At 56.5% G+C, this 22,260-nt stretch overlaps 1 protein-coding gene across 1 annotated transcript in view; it reads right to left on the bottom strand.

Moving 5' to 3' along the window:
* Positions 1 to 201: 201 nt before the first annotated feature.
* ZNF609 (zinc finger protein 609) overlaps positions 202 to 22,260 on the bottom strand; it is a 57,384-nt gene continuing 35,325 nt past the window's right edge. Inside the window, exons 2-9 of the mRNA XM_005232590.4 lie at positions 17,213 to 17,438; positions 6,657 to 6,744; positions 3,914 to 6,266; positions 3,231 to 3,597; positions 2,915 to 3,090; positions 2,106 to 2,322; positions 1,830 to 1,908; positions 202 to 1,633 (exon numbers count right to left, since the gene is read on the bottom strand). Of these exons, the coding sequence (XP_005232647.1) occupies positions 1,835 to 1,908; positions 2,106 to 2,322; positions 2,915 to 3,090; positions 3,231 to 3,597; positions 3,914 to 6,266; positions 6,657 to 6,744; positions 17,213 to 17,438 (3,501 nt within the window). The 3' untranslated portion in view covers positions 202 to 1,633; positions 1,830 to 1,834. The remainder of the gene's footprint in view (positions 1,634 to 1,829; positions 1,909 to 2,105; positions 2,323 to 2,914; positions 3,091 to 3,230; positions 3,598 to 3,913; positions 6,267 to 6,656; positions 6,745 to 17,212; positions 17,439 to 22,260) is intronic.

Here is a 22,260-nt window from a genome sequence, read left to right as displayed (position 1 = left end):
TGGGCCACGTGGCCCCGTCTCCTTGTGAAGAGAATGAAGTGTGGAAGAAAAAGGAATCGGACAATAAGCACAGGCTGGGGCCATTGTGCTGCCAGCTCCCAAACCAGGGCAGAGACCAGTAAGCACCTCTTTTCCAACTGGGTAAAGTGGGATGGGGGAGGGTGGGGAACAGGGAAAGAAAACAAAACCCAAAACAACAGGTTTCAAACAATTGCTTTTTACAGTATGTACAGAGCCTGGCAGGCAGAGCATCCCAGTACAGCAGCCCCTCGGGGCTGGGTGCAACACAGACGGACACAACCGAGACCGATGGCCCCCTGTGCCCCCTGCCAGGCAGTGAAGAGGGAGCTGGGGTGGCCCAGCTGCTGCAGGGCCGAGGTAGAACATCGGCCTGGGGGGAGCCACACTGGGGCTGGGGGAGCAGAGGAACAGAAAGCCCCTGTTCACAGGTGCTGTTGAGCAGCCGGGAGCAGGGACCAGCTTGCTCCAGAGCCTGGTGGCCTGAGCCCCGAGGAGGGGACCAGCATGGCCCCCTGTGCCTCTGGCAGAGCCTGAGCATGCATGGGCCCCACTCGCACTGCCCAAAGCAGAAGATGGATGTGAAGGGGAGCTGCAGCCCTTACCCCCCCACCCAAGTGGGATGTGCTGGTCTGGGGGCTGGGGAGCACTTGCTGGGGTGGAGGGCAGAGGAAAGGCTGGGGGGCATTGAAGAGTCTCAGCTCAGAAACCAACTCGGAAGCCACAGGATGAGCTCCAGGCAGGTCTGGGCTGTGCAAGGCACTGGGGAAGGGACAGTGGCAGCCAGCTGGGTGATGGGTACAACCCCCACCTCTGTGCCCAGCTGTCCCCAGCCCTGCTGAGCCCCAGCCACCCAGGGGCAGGGGGGGTGGCGCACAGATGCTGCCAGGGCGAAGAGCAGCCCCCAACTCCCCCAACCCACTGCTCCAGCCACAGGCCACATGCTGGCTGCTCCTGCTGGCGCCGGCACGGAGCAGCAGGTGCTGTGGGGTGCAGGATCAGCCGTGGGACTGGCAGAGGGTACACCCCACATGCAGCACACCCCCATGCCACAAGGCCAACTCTGGCCAGGCTGACACCCCCACCCAGGCTCAGACCAGCTGCCCCGGCCCCAACACCCGCCTTGGCTCCACATGAGCCAGCTCTTCGTTTCCTGAGACTGCAACTCCACGGCAGGCTCAGCCCCTGAGCCCCAGCGAGGAGCAGGAGGAGGTAGTGCTCCTGCTGCCCCGTCCTGTGGCACTCAGCCCCATCATGAAGCAGCAGTTCGCAGAGACATGGCAGGGTCCCAAATCCATTGAGAAACCTCAGTGCTTCTGTTTCCTCTTCATACGCACCAGGCAGGCGAGTCACCTCCATCCCGAGGCCGGTGCCCAGTACAATAAATATTTACGCAGGTACCAGCTCGCCCACTCACTGAAGGGGAGGGTATAGAGGGGGGAGTCACGTGTGTGTCCAACGGCGGGGAGAAGACAGAATCTGCCTTGGATCACGGCAGGCACGTCAAGCAGAACAATTTAACACCATTCAACTGATGTCTAAAGGAGTCTCCAGCGCTTCCCCATGTGAGCCAGTCACATGTCTTGTACAGCCCAGGCGTCCGGTGCATCACGTCCTGCCACGACCCAAGGTCAAGTCAGCTCCTGCTGCTGGCAGCCCCACAAGCCCCGGGGTGACAGGCAAACCCCAAACCCTCTACCCTCAACACCCGCCGTGCACCCCGCCTGGCCCCCTCCACCCCGACCTGGCTGCCTACAGGCAAAGCAGGGTGGCCGTGCTGGTGCCACAGGAGAGCTGCAGGAGAGCCTTACCGTTCTCACCTCCGGGGAGGTGGGTATAGGGAGGGAGCGGAGCCTTGCTGACTGGCAACAATGGCTGTGGAGGAGAGACCTGCAGGGGAGAAGTGGTGTCAGGAGCTGGCAACCTGGGCACCTAGCCATGCTGGAGGAGCTGGAAAGCACCAGATCCAGCCAAAGCAAAGCTCAGGAGAAGGGCTCACGCTGCCCACAGGTGGCTACAGCTCCTTCCAGCTCCCCCAAGCCATGCCCACGGCCCCAGCTGGGGGCTGGGCATGGGTCAGCTCTCACCTGTTGCATAGGGCAGGTTGTACTGTGCCGGCAGCAGCGAGTACCCGAGGTGGTGGTGGTGATGGTGAGTTGAGAGCAGGCGCTGAGACGGCGAGGTGCGGGGCCGGTCGGTGCTCCTCTCTCCCCCGCCAGCTCCTCCAACGCTGCTACAGCTCCCACTGCCTCCCACCACCCCACAGCCACTGCGGTCCCGCTCCTGAGATGTCTTCTCACTTATCTGGAGAGGAGAAAGCAAATGCATACTGAGGAACACTACCAGCTAGCCCAAGGTACATGGCAGCATCGGACCTATGCTGGGCACTGAAGGCTGCTCCATCGGGGTGACATTCCCCCCGCCATTGCCCAAAACCTCCCCACACCACCGCTGGGAGATGATGGGAAGGCCAGTAACCAGCCCAAAAGCAGTGGGGAGGATGCAGGTCCTGTTTGAGGGCAGCTCTTTCCTCACTGTGGCAAAGTTCCATCTCCCAGCTCAGCCCAGGAGGAGCTCATGCCCCTACACTGCCATGGGATGGAGACAGCCCCTATATCCCACCCACCAGCTCCAGGGCTGAGGACAAGTGTCACCCGGTTGCTGCAGGGCCTGAAGGAGCCCTGGTGCTTCTCTGGGCCAGCCTGCCCACAGGTTGGGCCTGTCCATCCCAAAGGGCCTGTGATGGGATTACTCCATGGCCCCGCGTCTCACACAGCAGCAGGAACAGCAAAAACCCATAGCAGGCAGAGTTGCTCCAGGCTGGTTATAGGATCCAGGGACCGTCCCGAAGCTCATGCACAGAGCTGGGCAAAGCCAGCACCTCCCTGACCCTCACCGTGGGCGATTTGCTCTTGTAGTGGCTGGCGTGCTGCTGCAGGATATCCAGCGCCTTGGACTCCGAGCTGGATTTACAGCTCACACTGGGGCTGGCTCGGGACTTGTCACTATCGTCACTCCCAGACGCCTTGCTCCCGTACGGGGAGAAGGAATAGCTGGAGGGTAGGTATGATCCTGGTGGGGAGAAAAAAAGCAGTCAGGGCATGAGGAGTCTTCAGGCAGCACTGTGGGAGCACAGAGCCCACAGCCACCCCTCCTCGGGGAGCAGGGACAGCCTGGGAAGGGATGTCCCCAGGAAGACCCCAGCTCTCTACCTGGGTAATTCTGCATCATGACGGTGGGCATGGCCCGGTAGCTGGGGTGGTTGGGGTCATATGACTGGCTGTAGGAGTAGCCGTGCATGTAGGGGATGTAGGACTGATGCTGCGTGAGGGGTGAAGACACCGGGACGTGGACACTGGGTCTGGGGTCCTTCCCCACCATGCGAGCCTCCTCGGTGGGGGTCAGTTTGCACTCGGAGCTGGTGCTCTCCTTCCCGTCCTCCTTGGATGCAGCTTCTTTGCTTCGATTTCTTTCTTCCTTCAACTTTCGGTCCCTCTCCTCTTTCCACCGCTCGTCCTCCGTCTTGATGTCCGAGTACTTTGCTGGGTACACGTAGGTCCACATCCGGGGCTCGGCTTCCTGCAAAAACCAGCCAACCATCAGAGCAGCTGCCTCCCCCCAGCCCTGCCTGTCCCAAACCCAGGCTGGATGCAGAGGAGACCAGCGAACCCAACTCCCCTTCCTCAAGCTCTCCTTGGCCCGTCCAAGGCCTCCCAGCCCCATCCTTTTGCTGACCTCAAGGACACCTCACGGAGTCCCATCACAAACAGAGGACAACACGTGTTCTCTGAGGCAACAGCCCAGCAAACTCCTGCAGCGAAGCCATGGTAAGGGGCTTCCTCCAAGAGAAAGCCTGCTGGTGGGCAGGGCCAAGGGGGCAGTAGGGGGGCATTACCTGTCTGTACCAGAGCACAGGGTCCACCTCCGCTTGCCGGCCACACTCAGAGCCAGCCTTTGTCTCGGTGGTCTCCTTCCCAAGGTGGCTGGCCTCGCTCAGCTTCACCTTGAGCCCCTCAGAGACTTGGCTGCCCGACAGCTTGGATGAGTCCTCCAGCTTGGGGATGATGACAGATTTGGCCATGTCGGGACCTCCCTGCTCCTTGGCCTTGCTAAGCCCTGACTTGACAAGGTCCGTGAGGCTCGGGGCTTTGGTTAGCGTCGGGGGCATGGGCGGCTTCTGCTTCCACTCCTCTTTGAGCGCTGCCTCCCTCTCCTTCAAGCCCAGCTCCGCCTTCTTCTCCAGCCCTCGCTGCTGCTGCTGCTCCAGGCTCTGCCGCTGCTTCTGCTGCTCCTCATACTGCTGGCGGTAGGCAGGGTTGGTGCTCAGCAGGTGAGCGTGGTAGCCCTGCTCGTTGTAGCCATAGGGGGGCACGTAGGCATACTGGTTGTAGTAGAGGGACTGCATGTACATGTTGGGGCGCTGCTGTATGACTGAGGGCTGCTGGCTAGAGCCACCAAGCTCTGCCTTCTTCTCTTCGCAGCCTTCACTCTTCACCTTCACCTCCGGGTTCTCCTGCTCCTCATCCTTCTTCAGCTTCAGGGCCTGTGTCTCAGCTGTGGCCTGGCCGCTGGGGTTCAAGGGCCCCGGGCTTGCCTGGGGGTAGCCAGGGGAATAGTAAGTTTCAAAGCCTTGGTAATAGGGAGAGTCTTTGCTCTGTGGTTGCGGGGGGAAAAGCGCTTTTTTGGTGCCTTCCTTGACCAGCTGCTCTGGATCCTTTGCCTTCACACTCTCCAGCTTGCCCTCCCCATCCTCCCCAGCATCAGAGATGTCAGAGTAGGCTGGGCTGTTGGTCTTCACTGAGCTCGCCTCTGCACCATTCTGGGTGACAACGTGCAACGGCGTCATGGGTTGGCCTGGGTTGGTGTTCTCCAGCCTGCTGGCACCACCGATGGAGGGGCTTGGGGCATTGTCTGTGAAGCTGTAGATTTTATCTGCCTCGGCCTTGATGCTGGCGAGCCGGCTCTGGTGGGTGTCAGACGAGCCATTCAGCAGCCCCTCGCCTTTCATCCCCAGGTCACTGGATTCCCCCCGGAATGGGCTCTTGCCTTCCTCTGCTCTACAAGCTTTGCCAGGAGTCAAAGGGGTTTCTACCTCCTTGGTCTCCTTCTTTTTCTTGTCCTTCTTCTTCTTCTCCTTGGAAGGGGTGAGGGCAGGGTTGACCGCAAAGGGCTCTCCCATCACTGTAGGCTTGGGCTGGATGGGTTTGAGCTGAGGGCTGTGGGGCACGGTCTGGACCACGGTGGTGGCAAGGCCCGTGGAGGAACTGGGGCTGGCTGTGGTGAGGGTGGCTGTCTGGAAGGTGTAAATTGGCTGGGGGGGGATGGCTGGTGCAATGGGTCTGGCAGACTTCAAGCTTTTAGAGGGGATCTTCTCTGGCTTAGCACCGGATGCCTTCTTTGACTTGTCTTTATCAACGCATCGCTTCTCCAGAGAGTCAAAGCCATCGTTACTCGTCTCATCGGCCACCGAGGGACCATCCTCAGAGCCATCATTGGACAGGGCACCAGGGTCAGTGTCTCCTTCCCCACCCAGCTTCTTCTTACAGGGGACCTTGGTGCTGAACTTGCTGGACGGGGAGGGACTGTGGGGCTCCATCAAGCGCACCTTGGGGGTGGCCGAGCGAGCCGGTGAGAGTGAGCCCTTCTGAGAGACGGCAGCACCATTACAGCTCCCAACGTCCGCATGCAGGGAGGGCTCCTCGCCATACTCGCTGTCCACATCTGCCTCCAGCTTGCTGTCATCATCTGTGTGCGCGTGGGCCTGGTGGTACTTCAGGCCATTGATGTGCTTGTATTTCTTGTTACAGTTCGGGTGCGGACAGTCAATGAGGATGGGAGAAGGGCAGTTTCGGTCAAGGACAGCTGGCTCCACCTTGACTGTGGCGGGTGGCACAGCTGCCGAGCCCATCGAGTTCGTGCGGATGCGTTTGCTGCCCTTGGAGTCCTCTGAGCTGGAGTTCAGCTCCATGTCGGAGAGGGGTTTGCTCTTCCGCTTGGTGACAGACGAGGGACTGGCCTTCACGTCTTCCGCCGTGCCGCCGGGCGGCGTGCGGTGGTCTGAGGAGTTCTGGCTTCCCCGGCGCCCTTTGCTGTTGGCTCCCGCCCGTGTCTTGCTGCTGTTGCTGGTCCCTTTGCTGTCCGAGGCAGCAGCGGTCTCGCTGACAGGTGTGTTGCTGTTGGGGCGCATGCGTTTGCCCCTGCCCCGGCCATTGCGCATCTCCAGGTCACTGGTGGGAGAGTCGCAGAACCTGCCAGGAGGACAAGGAGGTTTTAATGGAGAGACAGCAGTGCCGGGCTGCGCTGTCTCCACTTTGTGGAGACCCCCTTCTTACTGTCACTATCGATCCTGCAGACTCATCCCCTCCCTGCCACTGACCAGTAAAGAGGAACCGGAGAGGTCCACTGGTAAATGCTCAACCATCTCCAGTCTCCAGGACAAGGGAGCCTGTGACCGCAAGGGCAAAGAGCCATGGGAGCAGCTTGGCTGGGCAAGGAGCAGATGCCAGCTCCCAGGGCAGCCCCACAGGCACAGGGCAGCCCATGCTGGGGGCCATGGGGGCCGTACACAGCTGGGTTTGCCCTCTGCGCCCAGGTGAAGGGGGCTGCGACAGCGCAGCCAGACCCTACTGCCCACTCACCGGGGAGGTGCCCAGTCATGCTGCGTGCAGTCCAGAAGTGTCCCCACATACGTCTTGTTCCTCCAGGTGACGTTGACCACCAGCATACCTGTAAGGTGAGGGGAGAGGGTCAGATGGGGCCAGGTGTCTCGCCCTTCCCTGGGCACCAGGGCAAAGGGGGATCCACCCCTTGAGACAGACTGGAGAAAGGGCTCAGCTCTAGGGCTGGAGGAAGGCAGGCAAGGGGTCCTGGGCTCTGGGCAAGGTGAGACCCCAGGCTCTGGACTGGAGGGGCACCAAGACAGGAGCTGGGGACCCCCAGCTCATCCCCGCTCTCTGCATGACTCTGGCTGGCATCCACCCAGCCTCTCCTTGAGCTGCTCGGTGCTCTTCCCTGTTTTCACGGCGATGCTAAAACCAGCGACCCCCAAAAGGGCAGCAGGATTTGGAGGGGCCTGAAGACCCATGTTGGCTCCACATGCTCAGGCAGAGTAGGGAAGGTGATCTCTGGGGAACGAGGCCTGGGAACTCCCCAGGGGAGATACAGACAGCCCCCAGCAAGCCTGCGGACGCCAGTGCAGAGCTGCAGACTCCTCTGCAGACAGCAGGGTTAAGACCCTGCTGTGCACAGCCGTGCACCCCTCGGCTCTCCAGGAAAGGCTGTTACTGCCACTAGATGGCAAGCTGAGCCCAGCAGCCCCACGCAGGCCACCACCCCTGGCAGGAAAACCCTACTTTGGGGGAACAATCCCGGTCCCCCCAGCTTTGCTTTGCTCCTGCACCCCCCAGGACACCCATCAGCCCTGAATCTCTGCCTGAAGAACCAGCTATGGGGCCACACCTCCTCCCATCATGGAGCAAAGGCACTGGGCCTTCAGAAAATCTGGTCGTTCCAGCTTTTTCATGCCAAATCAAGAGAAGCAGCCTGGGTCACAGCCACACCAAGGACACGGACCCCCAGCATCTCTTCTTGGAGGTGGAGGGGTCTTTTGCAGCATTTCTCAGCTTTGTGGATATTTCCTCCCAGCCATGGGCCGCTCTGGTTACTGCTGAACTCATCTGACTGGGAAGTGGAGTCCGTTGCGCTGAGCACATCTGTCCGAGCAAGGTAAAACTCAGGCAATAGGAAAGTCATTTGCAAGGGTTGATGAGCGTTGCAAGATATACAGTCACGCAGCCCCAGGAGATGGATGGAGCCAAGGGAGCCCAGAACAGCTGTGCCTGAAGCACGTTTATAAATCTCAGCCCATATCCCCTGTTGTGCTGTGCCAGCAGCCAGCTGCAGGCTTCGAGAGGGATGATATACAGAGCTGGGTCTCCCTTCAGAAAGAGAAATGAAATGCAGGTCTTCTCTTTCTCCTCCTGGAAAACGTTGGGTGCTCCAGAAGGAGCATGCCACAGGAAGACATGGTGCCAGCACACAGCCAAGACCTTCAGCTGGCTCATCCTGGTGAGCAGGAGCAGCTGGGTCCTGCCTACAGAGAAAGGTGCTGGGGACCTGCCTTGGATACAACCAGGATGTGATGCTGGAGGCAGCACAGGGTAGAAACAAGCAGCAAAACCAACTGCTGGGAGCCCACAGCCCCGTGCAGGGAGAGATCAATGGGAAAGAGGGGGATGCTGATCCCAGGCATCCCAAGGCAGGCATGCGGAAGGTGGTCTTCTACCTCTGTTCCTCCTAATGCACCTTTTTTTGACAGGCAGAAGCCTGTCCCCCCTTTCCTGAGAAGCCAGAGAAGCTGCTGGCTGCATATCCTGTGCCCCAAGCCAAACCCACCATCCCCAGGACACCTCCGTGGAGCTGCCATGGGATGCTCCCAGGAGCTGCAGAAGGATCAAGCAGCTGCTGAGAGACCAGCAGCCCTAACTCAGAGTGCAGCTCTCCCAGCCACAGGGCTCAGAGGGGCAGCTCCAGCTCCCCCCGTCCTCCCTGCTGCACAGCCAGCGCCAGTTCAATCCCCCTTTGAAGCTGGCAAAGACCATGTGTGCCACTGGAAGTTAACTGCACAAGCCACCAGCGTCTCTTGTGCATCCCAGGGCCAGCATGTGACATTAGAAAGGACATGCTGGCTTTTTGTCTTTTCCTCGCCAGCACGATCACAGGAGAGGAGTGAAAGATGGAAGGGTGAAGCGAGCCAGCACACAGCTGTCCCTCCCTTCCCTGTTGGAACATCAGCCCTCCAACACACACCAGCCTATATTTAACCCGCTGCAACCAATCATACCAAATCCCCTCCTAATCCTCCAACAATAACCCAGGACAATTTAAACCCCAGGGATAGATCCTAAGCAGCTTTTTTCACCCGCCGTGTCCACCTCCTGCAGCTGGATGATGAGCAGACATGGGCAGGGCAAGGGCAGGCAAGGAGGAGGCAATGCCCTGTGTCCCTGAGGCTGGAGATGCTCGCGCACAAAGAGCCAGCAGCGATGCTCTTGCAGGGGAGGAATCCCACTCAGGTAACTGCGGTCCCACCTGATTTCACAGGAAGGTGACACCTTTGAAGCTCTTAAGCAATTAATACCACCCAAATCTGGGTGCAAACCGCTCAGCATCCTGGCCACCAAGTGTTCCTGTCATACCCCAGCATGAAAAATTAACGGTGGGTTGACAGTGTCAGGCTGCCATCTAGGAAGGCAACATAAAACATAATCCTGTAAAAATGGAGAGAGATGAAGGGAACAGAAGGACGCAAAAAAGCACCACCTGGTCCTTGTATGGTCCACGCATGAGTGCTCTGTAGCAGCAGAGCTGATGCTCCGTAGGTGTGCACAGCTGGTGGGGACATGGGGACAGACGAGGACAACGCTGCACAAAGCCCTCCATCCCAACGCAGCCCTGAATTAGACCAGACTAAGCCTTTCCAGTGGATAGTCCCAGCTAGGATGCTGCTCTCCCATGTTAAAATGCAGGTGGTGTCTGCTTGCAGACCAGCACCATGGGCCCCAGGAGCCGCTGTGTCAGGAGGAAATGTGCACCAGGTCCCCCTTTGTGAAGATTAAGCCCTCAAGCCTGATATCTCCCAACCCTGCTGATAAACCAGTGTGCCGGCACCTGCAGCGATCAGGGATGCTCTCAGAGTCATGCACGGCCAGTTCATCATGTGGCTCAGTATCACCCAGCCATGATCCTGCTGAGCTGTCCTCAAGCATCATGGGGACTGCTATACTGCTTGGAGAAGCATCCCCAGCCTTGAGGACAGCAAGGAGGTGTTGCCCCTGCAGTTGGAGAGGACAGCTCCCGAGAGCTCTGCTAGCTTTCACCAATTTTGGGGCGCAGGGGACCTCTGCAAGGCAATGGGAAGACAGGCGGTGGCATTTCCCACCCCAAGAAGAGGTAGTTTACCTGCAGGTCTATGAACCAGCTCAAATCTAGGGTCAGTGTAGCCACACATCCCATCTGCACCAGTGAACAGGAGCAGGGATCTATCTTGCACCAAACCTCAAGCAGCTGGAGGTGTTCTAGGTCCTTCTTCCACAAATTCCTCCTCCAGCTGCATCATCTTTGGGATGCCCTGTCTTTAGGATACCCTTCCTTCAATTCATTTCCTCTCCAGCGGCATCACTTGAAATGCTCCAGCTTTGCCATAAGCCCTGCTTGCATGCAGGGAGCCTGGCCTGACCTGCAGTGCCTAGACTTTAGGGCACAACGCCCAAAGGTGTTGCAGGGGCCATAATGCAACAGCTCTGGCGGCTGCTGCCAGGACAGCAGAGGACACCATGGCACAGGGGATGGCCAGCACAAGGGCCACCTCACCCAGCAAGAAGAGAGTTCACTCAGCAATTACTGTCACAGGCAAGAGAGACACGACTAGGGAAAATTAATTCCATTTACTGCCAACCAAATCAGAGTATGACAATGAGAAATAAAAACAAACACACCTACCCCATTGCTGTCCTTCCCAGGCTCAACTTCACTCCCAGTTTCTCCACCTCTGCCTCTGATCAGCACAAGGGGATGGGGAACGGGGGCTGCAGCTGGTTCACTGCACATTGTCTCTGCCACTCCATCCTCCTCAGGGGGAGGGTCCTCACACTCTGCCCCTGCCCCAGCCTGGGGTCCCTCCCATGGCAGACAGTCCTCCACGGACTTTTCCAACACGAGTCTTTCCCACAGGCTGCAGCTCTTCATGAACTGATCTGGCGTGGGTCCCTCCGTGGGGCACATCCCCCCAGGCCCCGCCGGCCCCAGCCTGGGCTCCTCCCCGCGGGACCACTGGCGCTGCCTCAGCGCTGCTGCCGGCGGGTCGCAGCCCCCTGCAGGCACCCACCTGCTCCGGCGTGGGACCCTCCCCGGGCTGTGGGTGGGGGTCTGCTCCACTGTTAACTGCCATGGGCTGAGGGCACAGCCAGCCTCTCGTGTGCTTCGCCACGGGCTGCTGGGGAATCTGCTCCAGCGCCTGGAGCCCGCCCTGCCTCCTGCACTGACCTGGGGGGCTGCAGGGCCGTCTGCTTCATTCTCACACCTCTCTCCCAGATGCTGCTGTGCAGCAATTTTTTACACCTTCTTAAATATGTTAACACAGAAGCACTACCACCGTGGCTGAGGATCTCAGCCTCAGCCAGCAGCAGGTGCATCTTGGAGCTGGCTCTGTCAGACATGGGGGCAGCTTCTGGTGTCCTCTTGGACAGAAGCCCCCCTTTACAAAACCCTCGCCACACAAACCCAATCCAGTCTCCCCGGCAGGGTCAGAGGCAGACAGGATCATTCCATTAAACCACATGGGGATGGATGCTCGGATGGTGAGTGGCTGTCCCCAGCTGTCTAATGCCCTGCTTTGCAAGGCACAGGAGGGCTATGAGAGGGGCTCCACATGCTGGAGCCTGGAAAAAGCAGCAGGGAAAACCTTCAACATGGATCACACCAAGGGACAAGGAGCCAGCAAGGGTGTGTTGGTGCATCCCAACAACCAAAGTGACAGTGGGAAGTCACACCACTTCTCACTGATCCCATGGGATCGGCATTTATTTCACCAGGACCTGCGAACACTGAGAACACTCACTGCTGTGCTCCTGCCCAAACCCAGCAATAAGTGTCCACCTTTGGTAACAGCGACAATGTGACTGTGACCAAGGACATCCTAAAATCATCCTGCAAGAGGATGGCCTGTCACCCTGTGACTCACTGGCCAGCACCCCCATGGGACTGGGGGCCACAGCTCTCTCTCCGTTGCCTGAAGCCCATCCAGAAGATACCTACAGGATTTTGGGGACCTTGGTGCCTCTCAAGGCTTGGCAGAGCAGACCACAGCACCAAGTCCCAACAGCCACCTGCAAGCAGCACAGACCTCCATCCTCATGCTCCTGGAGAGGGGAGGCAGAGGAATCTAAACCAATTTAGCTCCCAGGAAAGCGTGGCAGAGCAGCTCGCAGCTCGTGAGCCTCCTTGTAAACAAGTCCTTTAATCCAGGGCTCAGCAGCTAAAGCAGGGGCCCCAGCTGGTTATTACCTGGGGCAGCTGCAGACGCGCCTTAGGGAGATGGACGCAAGCAATAGTCCTGTCTGGAGCAGAACATTGCTCACCTACTGATAACACTGCCTCTGTACAAAGCTGACAGACGCTTCAAGAGCGATAAGCAGCGCATTAGCTCTCCTCCAGCTCCCCGCACTGTCAAGCCAGCAGATATGAGACAAAGTGGTGGTGCTGGGGGAGCGTAATAAAGCTCTGCTTTTCTATGCCAACACGCAAGCAGCCACCGTGCTTCGGTGGTTTGCAGCCTCCTCACCCACTGGCAAAACAGAAGGAGGGTGCGAGGCAGCAGCCCCAAACACCAGCAACCCTTGTGGCACCGGAGACAAGGTGCCCCATCACCAAGCAGCACCAGACGATGCTCCCAACCAGAGCAAGCTGCTGGATTCCGATCTGAAGATGAGAGCGGTCACAGCCACACTGTCACAGCTTTAGGAGGCTTTGGAGGAGCGCAGTGAGCCTGCATGTCGGGTCAGCAACCTTGGAGGGGATTTACAACCACTCGTTACTCTGGGAAATGCCATTAAAGGAAATGAGAAATCCATACTCCTGCTCCTCACCCTTGCTGCATCAGCCTTAAAAACTCTCCTCTTGTTTCTGGGTTCAAGTACACACAGCTAAGACAACTGGACAGTGTACACAGGGGATGGTATAGCCCCTTCTGAAGCCCCAAAGCTCACCCATAAGCAGTGCAATCTTGGCACATCCTCCTTTTAAAACATTCCCAGAGGCAAAGAGCAACCACAGGTGCAACAGAAGGCTGCAGGTAACGGTGAGGCAGCACGTTCGATATGCAAAGCCATCAAGTTAGGGGTCAGGCTTTGTCCTCGCCCTCCAATCCTTCCCCATCCTCTCTCAATCCATTGCGTCTCTCTCCTGCTCCAAGCAATGACATGTCCATGCTGGCATCTGCAGACCCCAGGGATGCTCACACTGCACCATAACCCCAAAGAGATGTTTGCAAAGGGGCAATCCAAACAGCTGGGGCACGCAAAGCTCGGCCATGGGTGACTTGCCGCCACCATCCCAGTGCAGAGCTGGAGGAAGTGATGTGGAGAGAGTTTGCTGCTGTTCTTTTGGTGCTGCTACACCATGATGCTTGTTGCTTGGACATTTTGCGGATCAGATGCCAGCTTGTTTCAGCTGTGAACAGCACTGGTGTGGCACTGGGACCCAGTCTGCTCACTGCGAGCAGAGGTGAGGAGGTGACATGCTCCAAGCCAGGTGACACCAGCTCCACTGAGGAGATCAAGCAGCTAAAAAGGCAGCCAACAGAGCAATGCTTTCCTGTGTAATTACATCAGTTAATAGTTCCTGCAGATCAAAATCACACCTAACACAATTAGGGGAACTGCCAAGACAGTTGTTCCACACCAAAGGCATTTCAATAAAACACATCCCCGCAGACAACAGGCTTGGCAAAGGGACAGTGTCACCAGCACGGCCATGGGAGAGCGTGTACAACCAGTGTGCAGCACCAGCAAGACCAGACCTCGGCACAACACCAACCTGGAGCAGGAGCGGCACAGGTGGACCAAAAGCCAGGAGTCAAATGTTTGGTGGTGGGAGCCCAAGGGATGCCCTTGGTGGCAACTGTGGTCTTGCAGCAGGTTTTCTAGCGGTGGGAGAGGACGAAGCTGGTGTTCAGGGCAGGAGGGGCATCATGGTGCTCCCATTTCAGATATGTCAGCTCCAGCTTGTCCTTCCAAGGTCACTCCAGCACTGCCAGGCTTTGGCTTTAGGAGCCTTTCTCTCCACTCTTGCAGCCCCTTGGCCAACCCCAAAGCCATTTTCTACAAAAAGGGAGCTGCAGTTGATGAACTGCATTGCCTTCCTTTACTCAACCCCTTCTGGAGGCATTTGAGGCAGGCAGATGTCTCCAGCAAGCCCTGGGCTTCTTCAGGGTGAACAAGCTGGTAAATAGCAACTGCCTGAACCCAAATACACTTTTACTGGCGTGCACAGTGCAACACAGATCCCCTGGACTCAGGGGCACGTGCCATTTATACGCAGCTGGGAGACGAGCAGCTTGCATAAAGATCCAAGTCAGAGCAATTACTACGGGAGTCTAAGGGGCACATCTGACACAAATCCAATTTTCAAGGAGGCATCACACTGCTGAGAAGAGATGCCCATTCTCCTGAGAGGCTCAGTGGGAACCACTTGCAACGCTGCCTGGTAGTGGGGGGTTTGCCGAGTCCCAGAAGTGCCACAGCATCCCACCTGGGGAACCAGGACTTAAGTGGGAACAACCGTGAATCTGCATCTCCCTACGCCAATCACTCAGGGGATTCAAGAATATCACCCCTGGGGAGAAAGCAGCTGCTGTTGAGCCAACAAGGTCCTCTCCACCACTGGAGAGGAGGCTTAATACAAGCCAAGAGCTGCTCCTGCTGCCCTGGGGTCTTTCTGAGCAGTCCAGCGAGGCTGCAGCAACACACGGAGCAGGGGGAGAGACGGATCCCTCTGGCTGAGGGTGCTGAGATGCCCCTGGAGATCTTGGGGACAGCCTCCAGGCCCATAGGCATGCTCACACATGCAGAAAGCACCTTGTTGGGCTTTGCAGACATGCCCTTGCTGTAGCTTTTTCCCTTGGATGCTTTGGGAAAGGGTAGACATTCACTGCATCTCTATGCATTTCACAAGCTCCAGCTTTGGACAGCAGGTCCAGCATCACCCTTGACCGCCACGGGAAGGCAGGACAGAGATGCCAGGCAGGAAATAGGGACAGTTTCACCCTGACTTTTCACTTGAGAAAGAGATGCCACTACGACAGGAACCAGCATGTGCAGTAGACCTGAAGCAACCAAAGGCAACAGCAGGGCTCGTCTTCTACGGGGCTGGCCATAAAAGTCATCACGCCTGATGGTGGCAACCAAGCAGCAGCCAGTGGAGAGGGATCTTTGTGCAAGTTCATTGAATTACCACAGACTAAAAATAGCCAGGCTGTGGGAAATCGCAGGGTGCCTCCAAGGCACGCTCCGAAACGATGGCTGTGGAAGCTAGAGGTAATGCAGAAGGACAGGCAGACGGTCTGCACAGCTTCATGGTGGGGTAAGGAGCAGGAGAAAAGGGAGGGGAAACCAGAAACCACTTCCATGTCACTGCCTCTCAACCAGGAACTGGGGGCGGGGGGAGCATGGCAGGGAGGATGTTTGTGTGCTCTCTGCCTCAGGGATACTATGTTTATCCCACCCCACAACTGCCACATGGGCTCCTCTGCCCACCATCAGCCTCTTCTCCTGATTTCCACCCAAAACCCCCAAACCTCTACAAGGACGAAGCTCTCATCAGCTCTGCTGCTACCTGGGGGGGTCTCCAGTAGTCCTGGGATTTTCCAGTGAACACTGCAGCTCCAACGCTACTGGGCTGAGGGAAATGGCACACTGGTGGGGGGTTTAGCATGCAGCCCCAAAAGGGGGGTGGTGGTGCTGATGTTCCTCTGCACTGCTGCATGTCCCAACACTCAGCCCAGCCATACCTCTGTGTCCCCAGCTGAAGGTACTGCATCATGTAGAGCAATAACGCTCCCTGCAGACACTGAACAAGCAGCACCAGTGCTCTGGTAGCTCAGCAGAACACCTTCCACGGGTTTCCTCTGGGGAGATCCCCCCAGCAGATCCCCCAGTCCTGGGGTGCACAGAGCAGGGCTCCTGAACGCTCCTGCTTTGTGTTCCCTATCCCCACCAGCAAGCCTAGCTTGAAGAAAATGATTCTTGGGCCAAATTTTATAACGTGTGGCATCCTTCTGCCTTACAGCAGCAAAAAAAATGCACTTACAGCTGCCTCAATCCTGATGGATTTTTTCCATATGGAACAAATGGTGAAGCAGAAAGGGTAGAGGAGTTTGGAGGTCCCCATTCCAAGCTAGCACATCTCAGTCTCCTCCGGCATGGTCCATGCACTCCTCTCTTCCCAAATAGCTCAAGTCATGACACTTTTCCCAATGGGAACAATTTCAGTGCTCACCACCCTCCACACTGGGGGCCACTGCAGTACTTGGTCCTGCATCAACCACAGTTTCAAAACCAGTTTCCCAGTAGGGAGAGAGGAAAGGCACACTGGGCCCACCACCACGTTCGCAAAGCATGGGACAAGAAGGGAATCCCCCTGGTAGCAGCTCATGGGAATGCAGGTTTCAGTTCATCCTCCATCAGAGATAATAAAGACAGTCACATTGAGAAGCAGCCAGGGAATAAAGGCCAACAGCTTCATTCTCTGCACACAACAGCAATGGAAGAGCAGGAGCAGATGTCCAAGAGGAGCTCTTGGGTACCTGGCCGAGATGAACCACCAGCTGGCCTCCACCACCACTGCTCGTTCTCCCCTTTGTGCTTCAGGGCTCTGTTTCTGCTTCCAGATCCCAGCTGAAGCCAGACACAAACATGAGGAGTTCATCCTGAGCCTCCCAAAGCAGAAAACTCCAGCATCCCAACAAGGCTGGAGGGAAGGCCACGTTCCAGCACTCGCCGTGGTCCACCGAGCCACCTATTCATCCCTGTGTTACTTGGCAGAACCCCAACAGCAACAAAAACCCATCAAAGGACCTGGGAAAGCAAACCAAGCTGTGCACAGATGAGATGAGCTCCAGCTGAAAAAAAGATTCGATTGGCTTGGCAAGAGAGACAAGAGCCTGATCCCCTGCCGAGTCGATTTTGAAAGCTCCACTGGGGTTTTTTAATCCAGCAGGAGATTTCTGCCACCTCTCAGGGTTTGAGCATTTTTGTGACAGACCTGTGGGTTGCCAAGCAGAAACGAACTCAACTCCGTCAAGCTCCTATGCAGGCTGACATGGCCTTTCCTCTGGCACCTCCAGAACAAGTCGGCTCTTGTAGGAAGGCAGAAAAATGTCAGCTTAGATATTCGCCCACTGTCTGGGCAGGGGGATAACACAACGTGTTGGGCTGATGCAAGTTTTGGCCCATTACTCGCTTTGCTTGATGAAGTAAGGGCTGCTCCCACACAGCTCTTCTGTCCTGACCACCCAGATAGGGGGGGGAAAGCCTAGGACATGCCAACAAGCAACACAGCAGGGACATGGGAAGTAAAGGATTGCCATAACTCCAAAATTACATTGTGTGAGAGCTAAAAGCTCTCTGGTGTCACTTACCATCCTCTGTCTCTTGCCAGACGATGCCCTCCAGGTTCACGCTGGTCCCAGGCTCGCAGGGGCCCAGGCACTCGGGCTCAGTGGCCAGGGCCACATCGCAGGTGTTCACTCCCACTGAGCGTGTACGTACCATGATCTGCTCACAAGGCGACGAGATGTCGTTGTTGACGACTGGGACAAGGAGGTGCAAGGGCAACACCGCAGGTGTAGAGACCGGAGACTCCATCTGTGGGGAAGCAGAAACACAGCAGCTATGGTCAGGAATACAGGGAAGGAGAACAAGTATCAACAGGCATCTACAGTCTTGGAGAACCTCAAGCCCAGGGCTGCCACCTTCTCAGTGCTTGTGCCAGCAGGCAGTTCAAGTCCCACACCCCACCAGAGCACAAGGATCTCACAGGTCTCTCCCACCCTGGCATGCCCATACCCACGTAATCCTGAAGAGCAGGTACTTTGCAGTCATAGAGATCACACCCGCAAGTGCCTCCGCAGGAGATATCTGTGCTGCTTGAAAGAGCGTGTGCCAAGTTCCTTCCCTGACAGCTTCTGCCCATGTAATCATCCTTGGTGAGGATGCCTTTTGGCTATTACTTAGATGTTAACACAGTCAATAACTTTGGACCTGATGGCTCATTAGAAGAAAAAAAATTACAGGCTTCTGCTCAACTGGCAGGACAGGACAAACGAGTAGCGGTCTCCCTCCAGCACCCATGAAAACCATCCTCCTCCTCCTCCTCCCAAATCTACCCTGTGACCACCTGGAGACACAGGCATACAGATCACATCCCTCATGTCTATGCAAGTATCCACTTCAGAGCCTGATCTGAGCTGAGTCAACTGCACCAGCCATCGTTTGGTGGTGGGCTTGCAAAAGCCAACAAGCCACCATGCCAAGTGAAAACACAGCCAAGTCACCCTGCTGCGGACAAGCCAAGGTCCTGGGCCACTCTGCCACGCTAGCAGATTACCAGTGTTAGGAGAAGGATGGCTGGCAGGCTGCCTCTGCTGCTGGCCAAGGGAAGGGAAGGGTGGAGATCTCCCTGTCCTTTAGGGTTCATCAGCCAAAGCAGCCACAGTCAGTCATTCCCTCGCCTCGGCTCACAGGGATTTGCAGCAGTTTGGGGGCTAGCTGCTCATCCTCTGCTCAGACCTCCTCTTCTTTACAGTTTATGATCTTGATAAGATACTGAGCAAACCTCAAAAGAGAAGCAGACTGAGGAAACTAATCACATCATCAGTGAGTGATGACCTGGGTTTCTGTTTCAAGCAGGGGAAGATCCAGCACTATACTGCGAGATGTCCTCCTACGTCTCTGCTGAGGATAGATTATAACCCTGGAGAGGCTAACCTTGCTGGTCACCAAGAGTGGACACAGACACCAGCTCATGACCACTTCCAATCTCATTGCCGGATCTCTTTGGCCAATGCTGCTGACAGCCACCAAACAGGCAAGACTTGAGCTGGCATCCTGGTCCTGACCAGCTGCTAAGATTACCTGCTCCCTCTCTTGCTCATGCACCTCTATCCTTTAAGCAAGATAAATAACTCCAGCAGAAGCTTGCATGTCCGACCTCACCTCACAATACAGTGCCAGTGGCTGCAGCATCCCAGTGCCTCATCAGCTCGTGACCCCACAAAGCCTCTCCACATCCTCAACGACACAAACACTGTCCACAAGCAGAGAAGGTGCGAGAGGCAAATCTCTACACAGAAGAGCAGAGAGGAGGACATCACATCCACCCTTTGGCTTCTGCCTGCTCCCATCGGGGTGGCTGCAGGCAGAGGATATGAATGTGACCCCTGCAGAGAACTCAGATTTTCTGGCTCTGCCAGGGCAAGTGGATTTGCTTTTCCAGCAGAACACAAAGCACCTACTGCCTGTGTGCCTGCAGTCCTCTCCTTGTCCTCCTGCATCTGTCTTCTCTCTAGATAGCTTGCCAGCACACATCCACCCCCCTGAACATTAAAGATGGCCTGGAGGTCTCAAGCAGCAGTAGCTGGACTACAAGGCCTCTCTGCTGGCAGCACAGCTCATGCTCCACAGCTCTTTTTTCCATGCACTGCCTCCAACGTCCCACCGGCAGGACCAGTTTTCCCCCAGGAGCCCATCCCCAGCTCCTCATCACCACCTGCCTCTGAGGCTGCCCCATCTGATCCCATGGGATTTGAGTTTTCAGTGGTTTTGACACAAAAAAAGCCCCATGAGCCTGCCGGAGAGGAGGGCTGCAGTCCCATGGACAAATCTCACCCCCAGCCTCCTCATCCTGCACATCCTTGCAGATCCAGAGCAAGAAAGATGCTCAAAGGAAGCGTGAGGGTCTTTTGCAGGGGCTCAAGGAAACAAACTGCTCCTCAATGCCATGTTTTGCAAACCAAAAGCAAGTCTCCAGCAATGAAACAGCCAGAGAGGAACCAGGCAGGGCTGCCCAACTTTGGTGAGCAGCAGCAAGAGCCCAGGCAGTGATGGGGAACACTTGCCCCCATCACCCCAGGAGCAGCAGCTGTGTGTGCCCACCGAGGACCTGTGGGTTTTGAAACCATTCAGCTTCCTTCCACTTTGCGACAGAAACCACAGAGCAACACAGGAGTGTTTAATTACAGTTCCAGCTCTGCTAATTATCGCCCGGTCACATTCGTAATCTGCATTATGCCATGGTGCATAATAAGCAGCTCGCTGAGATCTCTCTAATAAGCGAGGTGGCTTGATGAGATTTCATATTTCACCCTGCACTGGAACAAACAGAGCCTCATTTAGCAATCGCAGGGAGACAAGCAGCTCTCCTGCTCCCATGCCCAAAGCTCAAGAGCAAAATAAAAAAGCCCAGGGTGGCTCCCCAGGGGCAAGGGCAGGAACAGAGCCGCCTCACTGGAACACATCTGAAAAAAGCTGAAAGCCACACCAGAGGGAGAGACAAATGGATCAATCCCTGAATTCACACACACACCCCCCATCCCCCCAAGCGTCTTATCTCCCGGTGTCACATCTTTTCATCCTCCTGCTTTACTGAGCAAGGTCAGGAGATTCACCCGCTGGTGGCTGGAGGATGGCTGGGGGGAGCTGAGGCAGCCCTGGCTACCATGGGGCAGCTCTGCTGGCCACCCTCACCCAGCTCCCTATGCTGGGCTAGAAGCCGAGGGAGCTGCTGGCACCAGGGCCAGCGGGCAGCACTCACACCCTCGAGCAGTGGCTTTCGCGTCTCCTCCAGCTAGCACAGCTGAGCCAGCAGAGATCTTCAGCTCCCCAAAGCAAGCCCTGCACCCTCCTGGCTTCCAGCTCCAACGCATGCCACCCCCTGAGCAAACCACTTAATGCTTCTGGGCCCCAAATCCCCTTTGCAGAAGGAAAACTTATTTCTCTTTCCTAGCTGGGCAGGCTCGAAAATTAAATGCTGGCGAATGCAAATGCAGCCGCTACGCGCTCACTGCTGGAGGGAGCTGTTATGTCTCCAGCTGCCCCTCTGCAGGAGTTACGTGGGGTGAAGCTTCCCTGTACTGGCGCTGGCCGTCCATGTCTGCCTGCCGCTGCCTCCCCTGATGAAAGCCCTTTGTGTTTCTCGGAGGCTTTCCCATCACGAGGAACGTGCTTTCACCACCGCCAAGGACAGAAGTGGAACGGAGCCAAGCCCAGGCGGCGGCCAGCACAAGCACTGCTTGATAGGGAAAAAAGCAAATCCACCGAGAGTCCAGGGTGACGCGGCTGGCGCCACACGATGCTGGTGCTGAGGAAAGGGCTCTGGGTGGGTAATTAAAACCTACCCCCCATCACAGCCCTCAACTCAAAGGCAGGATGGGCTCCCACATGAAGGGAAGCACAGCAGTGGGTGCTGGCAGGGGGACATGTACACAAAGCAGCTCCTGCCATCTTAGAGATGTGCCAGTGTGGTTTCGTTAACATCAGTCACCACTAAGGTGACTTCACAGCAGCAATTAGCTACCAGGAGAAAGGGGAGGGCACAACAGAAATAAAAACACCATAGTAATTTTGATGCCAACCCCTAAACCACCCAGAACACCCACCCATTTGAGTATTTTGGTTTGCTCCTAACAATCAAAGTCAACCAGGCAAGAAAAGTGCATTTTTTAGCATGAAAGCCAACAGGGATGCCAAAAACCCAGAGAAAAGCAACCATCAGATATTTGTGGTGCATCCAGGACAGGGATAGTGCGAACAACCACATGGTGGTACAGCACCAACAGAGCTGCACTCTGTTTGTCAGCAAGGACCTTGCAGTAGTCAGCATGAGACCACTGATGCATCTGAGATGGTGCTAGGCTTCCAGTGTATCCCACATTAGCAAGTTATGCAGCACGGTGGCCCATTTTTCCCATCTAGAAGGGTCCTTCAACTGCTGCAAACACAGACAGACAACAAAAGGCAAGGGGAAGCCTCATTACTGGTCACAAACCCTTAGCTGCTGTGTGTCAGGAGACAAAATATGGACTAAAACTGCTCCACCACAGGAGCACTGCTGAAGGCTAGCAGCCAACACTTCCCACATCACTGCATGCCTCAGCCCAATGTTTGGGAGCTTTCAAAGTGTCACTCTTGTCCTGCTCAGTCACCACATCCCCAGCAGCTTTGCTTTTTCAGAGGAGGGCCTGGGAAAATGAGCTTCCAACTCCTTGAAGAGATACAACCAGGGAGCAGATCCACCCAGTTGAAGAGCATCTTTGGTGGGCACCTCCAAACCTCAAAACCACAGCACCTGAGGTGCCTCTCCCACACCACTGGTGACCTCGGAGAGGATTTCAAAGAGGAACCAAAGTCTTCTCCAATCTGACCCCCAAAGCTGGGTATGCGGAGTCTGAAGACAAATCCATTTGTTGGCACCAGTGCCCACCACACTTACAATTCAAAGTTGAATTGTCTGGCAAGCATTGCTCAACCCACCCGAAGCTCCTGGTCACATCTTCCGGTGACAACATCCCAACACACTGGAGGCGCGCAACCCCCGGCAGCATTGAGGAGGCTCCAGAAGACCCCTTCCTCAAACAGCACAGGTGGCAATAAGGGTTCATTAGCTGTTTGCTGGCTGGATTGCTGGATT

Source organism: Falco peregrinus, chromosome 1 (genome assembly GCF_023634155.1).
Source record: "Falco peregrinus isolate bFalPer1 chromosome 1, bFalPer1.pri, whole genome shotgun sequence".
Classification (NCBI taxonomy): domain Eukaryota; kingdom Metazoa; phylum Chordata; class Aves; order Falconiformes; family Falconidae; genus Falco; species Falco peregrinus.
The sequence above is the reverse complement of the archived record's forward strand: the minus strand, read 5'-3'. Positions and strand labels throughout refer to the sequence as shown.